The sequence below is a fragment of the Penaeus vannamei genome, chromosome 10, assembly GCF_042767895.1.
Source record: "Penaeus vannamei isolate JL-2024 chromosome 10, ASM4276789v1, whole genome shotgun sequence".
NCBI lineage: Eukaryota > Metazoa > Arthropoda > Malacostraca > Decapoda > Penaeidae > Penaeus > Penaeus vannamei.
Window position 1 is genome coordinate 44,832,353 of NC_091558.1, and position 7,165 is coordinate 44,839,517.

At 36.4% G+C, this 7,165-nt stretch overlaps 1 protein-coding gene across 1 annotated transcript; it reads left to right on the top strand.

Annotated features, from left to right (window-relative positions):
- Positions 1-3,865: 3,865 nt before the first annotated feature.
- On the top strand, positions 3,866-6,783 carry LOC113817093 (4-trimethylaminobutyraldehyde dehydrogenase; the record flags this gene model as incomplete). Its single annotated transcript, XM_070126744.1, is given in 5 exon segments — positions 3,866-4,011; positions 5,844-5,954; positions 6,096-6,179; positions 6,287-6,386; positions 6,671-6,783. Coding segments are annotated over 5 exon segments (528 nt in total), but the record flags the coding sequence as incomplete, so codon positions are not given.
- Between the last annotated feature and the right edge of the window lie 382 nt (positions 6,784-7,165).

Genomic DNA, 7,165 nt, shown 5'->3' on the forward strand with positions numbered 1-7,165 from the left:
AGTGACAATATTTGAAAAAATAAAAAAATTTAAAAAAACCCAAAAAACCAAAAAAACACCCCACAAAAAAACAAAAAAAAAACCCCAAAACCCCAAAAAACCCCCCCAAAACAACCCCCAAAAAAAAAAAAAAAAAAAAAAAAAAAAAAAATAATAAAAAAAAAAAAAAAAAAAAAAAAAAAACAAAACGTAGATAAAAATAGTCAAAATTAAAATACATCGGTAAAATAGATGAATATATGTGGGCGTGTGCGTAGGCGTGTCGTGGTTGTGAGCGTGTGTGTGTGTGTGTGTTCGAGTTCATGTGCGTGTGTGTCTATATATTCGTGCGTATGTATGTGTATGATGGTATGAATATTCTCACCAAAACTTCAAACCCCAAAGTGGTTCTCACCCCTCCCCCCCCACCCCTTCCCCCGGCAAAAAACCCAAAAAAATCAAAAAATTTTTTCCCTCCTTTTTATTCAGGGTTTTTTTATATGCAAATTTTTTTTCCATGTTTTTTTTTAACAGTGTTTCAATTTTATTAGGGTTTAATGTCATTTAAAGGGTTTTTCACAATTGAATCAAGGGTGAATAAACTTTCTTTTTTGGGGAAAACCTTTTTGCCTTTAAAAAAAAACAAATTTTTTATTGGACAACAAATAAACAACAGAAGAAGGTGGCTCCCCGGCGCGTCCCGCCAGGAGCGGCGGTGGCCCCCCTGCGGTCGGGGGGTTTTGGTTTTTTGGTGGGCGCCATCCCCGAATGGGGATTTTTTCCTGGCGGGGGTTGGGGTAAATTGTATTAAAAAGGGGGGGAAAAAGGGGAAAAAAAGGGGGGGAAAAAAAAAAAAAGGGGGTGGGGGGAAAAAGAGGGGGAAAAAGGGAAGGGAAAGGAAAAGGGGGAAAAGGGGGGGGTTGGAAAAAAAAAGGGGCCCCCCGGGGGGGGGGGGGGGGAAAAAAAAAAAGGAAAAGAAGGAAAAAAAAAGGGGGGGGAAGAAAATGGAGGGGGAAAAAAAGGAGGAAAGAAAAAAACAAAAGGGAAAAGTTTTTAAAAGGGGGGGGAAAAAAAATTTTTTTAAAAAAAGAAAAGAAAAAGAAAAAAAAAAAAAAGGGGGCCAAAAAAAATTAAAAAGGGGGAAAAAAGGGGGGGGGTTTTTTTTTTTAAAAAAAAAGAGACAAAAAAAAAAAAAAGATTTAAAAAGGGGGGGCCCCTTTTTTTTTTTTAAAAAAAAAATTTTTTTTTTTTTTTTTTTTTTAAAAAAAAAAAAAAAAAAGGGGAAAAAAAAAAAAAAAAAAAAAAATGAAAAAAAGGAAAAAACCAATAAAAGGGAAAAATAAAAAAAAAAAAAAAAAAAAAGAAAAAAAAAAAGGGGGAAAAAAATAGAAGAAAAAAAAAGGGGAAAAGGGGGAAAAGGGGGAGGGAGGAAAGGGAAAAAGGGGGAAAAGGGGGGGAGAGGAAAAAAAAGGGGAAGAGGAAAAGGGGAGGAAAAGGGGAAGGGGGAAAAAAGGGGGGGAAAAAAAAAGGGGAAAAAGAGGGAAAAAAGGAAAGGGGGGGGGGAGAAAGGGAGGAGAAGGAGGAAGGGGAAAAAGGGGGAAAGAGTGAGGGGAGGGGAGGGAAAAGGGGAAAAGAGGAGGAGGAGGAGGGAAAGGGGAAAGGGGAAGAGGGAGAAAGGGGAGGAAAAAGGAGGAAGGGGGAAAAAGGGAGAAAAGGAGGAAAAGAAAGGGGGGGGGGGGGGAAAAAGGGGGGGAAAAAAAAGAAAAAAAGGGAAGAAAACAGGGAAAGAGGAAGGAGAAGATTTGGGGGGGGGTTTTTTTTTTTTTTTTTTTCCCCCCCCCCCCAAAATTTTTTTTTTTTTTGGGGGGGGGGGAGGAAGGGAAAAGGGGGGGGGCCCCCCCAGAAAAGGAAAAAAAAAAAAAATTTTTTGAAAAGGGGGAAAAAAGGGGGCAATGGAGGGGGGAAAAAAAGAAGGGTGGGAAAGAAAAAATTTTTTTTTTTTTTTTTTTTTTTTTTTTTTTTTTTTTTTTTTAAAAAAAAAAAAAAAAAAAATTTAAAAAAAAAAAAAATAAAAAAAAAAAAAAAAAAAGAAAAAAAAAAAAAAAAAAAAAAAAAATTAAAAAAAAAAAAAAAAAAAAAAAAAAAAAAAAAAGAAAAAAAATAGGAAAAAAAAACAAATGAAAAGAAAAAAGGGTTTTTAAAAAAAAAAAGGGAAAAAATGGAAAGAAAAAAGGAAGAAATAAAAGGAGAAAAAAATAAGGGGAAAAGGGGAAAAGAAAAAAGAAAAAGAAAGGAGAAATGGAAAGGGAAAGGGAAGAAGGGGGAAGGTAGCCCGGAAAAAAAAGAAAAAAGTAAAAGTTTAAAAAGGGGGGAAATTTTAAGGGGAAAGGAGGAAGAGGGGGGTGGGGAGAGGAGAAAGGGAGGGGGGGAAAAAGGAAAGGAAAAGGGTTTTAGAGGCCAGGAAACGAGGGAAAAATTTTTTTAAATATTGCGGGGAAAATTTTTTTAACTAGATAAGGAGGAGAGAAATTTTTTAAGAGAATAAGAAAAAAGAGAAAAAAAAGAGGGGGAAAAATGGAATTTTAAAAAAAGGGGGAAAATTGTGTAAGGGGGGAGAGGGGGAAAAAAAGTAAAGAGAAAGAGGGGAAGAAAGGGAAGGGGAAAAAATTTTTCCCTTTTTGTGAGAAAATTTTTTTCTCCCGGGGTTTCATCCCATGGAAAAAACCCCCAAAAAAAAAGAAAACTAATTTAATTTAAATTTATTATTAAAAAAAAAAAAAAAAAAAAAAAAAAATTTAAATTATTATACCTATTAATAATAAAACACCCCCCCCCTGCTTCTCCCCTTTCCTCCTCCCCCCCTCCTTTTCCTCCTTCTTTTTCCTCCCTTTCTCCCCTCCTTCCTCTTCCTTTCCCCTCCTCCCCCCTTCCTCCTTTCCCCTCCCCCCCCTCCCCCATCTATCCCACTCCCCCCCCCCTTTTTTAATTTCCCTTTTCCCCCCCTTTCCCCCCCCCCTTTTCCTATTTACAGTAGAATAAGAAAGAAATTATTAGTTTCTCCATATACATTTTTTTTTGAGAGGAGAATCAGTGGAATTTTTTCAGTAACATGATGGAAAAATCCTCGATGTAAGGGGAGAGCGAGAGGATGGGGGATTTATCGCTCAAGCCTGATATATGATGACATTAGAGAGTTTGTGAATGAAGGTGATATTCCTATGAGAATAGAAAATATTTACGAGCACGCAAATTTAGTAAGAAACATTTATATTTTCTCTGAGTAGCTTTCATCCTTTTCATCGGTTTATATTTATCAAATTCCTCAAAAAGATGATATGAAAACTAGGATGCCTCTGAATTTAAGATTTATTCCCAGTTGAGAGAGATAGAAAGAGAGAGAGAGAGAGAAAGAAAGAAAGAAAGAGAAAGAGAGAGAGAAAGAGAGAGAGAAAGAGAGAGAGAAAGAGAGAGAGAAAGAGAGAGAGAAAGAAAGAGAGAGAGAGAGAGAGAGAGAGAGAGAGAGAGAGAGAGAGAAAGAAAGAAAGAAAGAGAAAGAGAGAGATAGGCCTGTTAAGATTATTATACATATGTGAATAATAGAAACTTTTTCTCCTCTGTCTGCTTCTCCTCCTCTTCCTCTTCCTCCTACTCCTCATCCTCATCTTCTTCCTCCCCCTCATTCTCATCCTCATCCTCATCCATCTTCTTCCTCCTCCATCTTCTCCTCTTCTTCCTCCTCTTCCTCCTCCCTCCTCCTCCATCTCTATCTCCATCTCCTCCCTCCTCCTCCATCTTCTCCTCCATCTCCATTTCTTCTTCTCCTCCTCCTCCTCCTCCTCCTCCTCCTCCTTCTTCATCCTGTTCAGTGCAGTAGTAACGCAATGATCATACGTCTTTCTTTTCCAATATCAGATGGCAAGTGGCCTCAGCTCCCGAGTGATCAGCCGAAACATTACGAGGACCATCCGCGGCCCATGGAACTTCGTGGCTGGCAAGCGTTGTCTCCCGGTTGATAGTTCTGGATCGATGAAGGTGCTTTAAGCTTTTATCATTTTTCTATGTACTTCTAGGGTTTAAGGTTTTATATGTTGGTGAGGTTTAATTTTTTTTTTTTTTTCGGTTATGGTGATATATGTATGTTTTTTTTTTTAGTAGGTGATGAAATTTTTAGTGTAAGACAACTTGGTTTTCATATAAAACGTGATGTTTTTTGTGTACATTGAGATGACAAATCCTCCGTTTATTTCCGTCGTGGAACATTCGTTTCTGAGTTAACAACCCCCTATTCTATCCAGTCCAATGGCACGTGGTACATTAGGGGGAAGGGAGAGACATATTTCATAAAGTATGCACTATCTTCTATGTCTCGAAGATTTTAAAATATAAAGATATAAGACCTTTGATTTCCTGAAGCACAGATAGTAAACTGTGCGTAGAGGTTATAGGGCACCTGTTAATGTTTTGATATGAATTACATGTTTGTGGGATTGATCATTGATAAAGGTTGTGGGATTGTTATATTTAGCATTAAGGTGTCAATATCTCGTGTAGTATAGAATGATGGCTTTTATGAAGAATGCAGTAGAACTTTTATTATTATTATTATTATTATTATTATTGTTGTTATCATCATCATCATCATTATCATCATCATCATCATTATCATCATCATCATCATCAATCATCATCATCATCAATCATCATCATCATTATTATTATTATTATTATTATTATTATTATTATTATTATTATTATTATTAAGAGTATCACTCAACTTATGGCACTGGCTGGCTTGGCACACTAAAGAGGCCCACCTTGGAGGAATTTCATGCTTTTTTGTGCACATGCACTTGCTATGGCAAGGCTTTGTCACTTAGATCCTAGTGAAAAGTAACATTATCCAGCCAAGGCAAGGGAGAGGGAATTTCCGAACCTACCACTCTCACTAGGGCCCCTTTTTAAAACCCTCTGCGGAGACCACTTTATGGGAGCTGTATAAAGATAATGGTAATGATGATACGCATTTATTATCATTATTTGCTCTCTGATTTGTGCAGAAAATGGTCTTTTTGCTGCTTGACTATTTTCATTGATGAATTTTGTTTATCCAGAATAGTTTAAAGACCATTTTGCCTTTGAACTTTTATGCATGCACCACCAAGCAAGATAGTTACACATTCCCCAGGAAAATAGATATCCCCAGCAGATACTACACTCAATATAACTTAAAATACTTCTTGAGAAAGTTAGCTGCACCACAAATTTTATTTTGGACAGGAGCAATGACACAGCTGCTGGAGGTGCAAGTGGATTTAGCCTCATGTGAGCAAAGAGTAGTAGGCTTTGTAACTGATTATAGGCATGCATTTGCTTTGACCTTATTTGTTTGATAGTATTGTTTTGTGTGTTCTTTTTTATTGTAACCTTACCTTTTCTCCTTCTCCTTGCTGTTGCTGTATTCATGGATTGCTGCTTTTCTTTTCTAATTAAAAAAAATCATGTAGCCTTTGATTTTGTTAATTTGTTGGTCCCTTTTGATTTCACTTGTGTTATTTTTGTAGTCCTCTACAGTTTATCAGCAAGAAGCATTAAGTATAATTTTCTTTAATTCTATAGGATAGTAACAAAGTAGATGACCACATGTCAAGCTGGAGTATAATTAATCCTATTTAGGGAATGCTCTGTCTTATCAAATATTTTGCTTAATAAGTAGTAAATGAAAATTATTAGGAAGTCTATTGATAATAGAAGCCTAAGATGAAATGCCTGAATTCTTAGTGAATGTGCCACACTAATGTATATATGTAAAACATAAGGAGAGTTAGCCAAAAAGGAATATATTTGATGAAGATTATCTTTTGTAGGTTATTGAACCTGCCTCTGGAGAGCTCCTTTGCGGTGTACCCATCTCTGGAACAGAAGAAGTCAACCGAGCTGTTGGCGTTGCTAAAGGAGTATTTGCAACATGGAGTAAAGTAAGGCTTTCTTTTCTCTTTTAAAAGTCATTGAAAGATTACTCTGTACCAGTGTTATTTGCTGTATATTTTAGATACAAAATCAGTAATCTCCCTGAAGAATTTTTAGAAAACATGAGAGTAAGAATTATTTCCTCTCAGCTCTCAGGAAGAGAAAGAGGAGAGAAGCTGTTAAGAGCAGGACAGATTATCAGGGAAAACCTTGAAGATATATCCAGGTTGGAGGTTAGTGCTTCATAGTCATGGTTATGAGAAATATTGTCATAGATGAATAATTATTACATGGTTGTGTATGAACCTGTTTAATGATGTCCATTTAAATTTCACAACAGGTGCGGGACACTGGAAAACCTATTTGGGAAGCACGTCTGGATATTACCTCGTGTGCTGATGCTTTGGAGTACTATGGGGGTCTTGCTCCCTGTATTGTTGGTGGGTGACATATTTTACGGTATAAGACGTTTGTGTTATTGCTTTGTGCTTTAGTGTTGTTTTGCAAGGAGAGGTTTACTTCTTTTCCCTCACTTACACACATGCAAAAACACGTATATACTTACTTATTACATAGTAAATGCTGCTTTTGTTTACAGTATGTTTTTCAGGAAATTGAAATAGTGCTTGTTATAATTGTTTAAAAGTAATCCTCAGAGCCACTGTTGCATTGTCATAGACATCAACCTACCTAGAACTAACATGACACATCTTGTCTCATGTAGGTCAGCACGTTCCATTACCCGGAGGATCCTTTGCCATGGTACAAAAGGAGCCACTTGGGGTCATAGGAGGTGTTGGTGCGTGGAACTTCCCCATGCAGACCTGCATTTGGAAGGTGATTTGATTTGTCCGTGTTTGCTCATATGTAGTGGACCATGTTACGTCCATCCATAATGATACCTCATGCTTGGTATATTCTTTGATGTGTTAGTGTTTGTGACTGATAGAGTAAGAAGCTAATTCAGTGTTTACTGGTGATTTATTTCATGTGAAACAGATATAGTAATTAAAAAGTGATTTTGTGCTATAAGATAAGCTTATCAGAAGTCCCTACTTTGTTTTATCTTGCAACATTGTAAACGTACTAGATCTTAGTGCGTCATAGTAATAGCTGATTTTTAACATGATTTAGTTTTTTTGAGTTTCAGCATTTAGCTGTTTTTCTTCATAATGTCATTCACGATTTTTCATAATTGGTAATATTTCTAGAATTATTG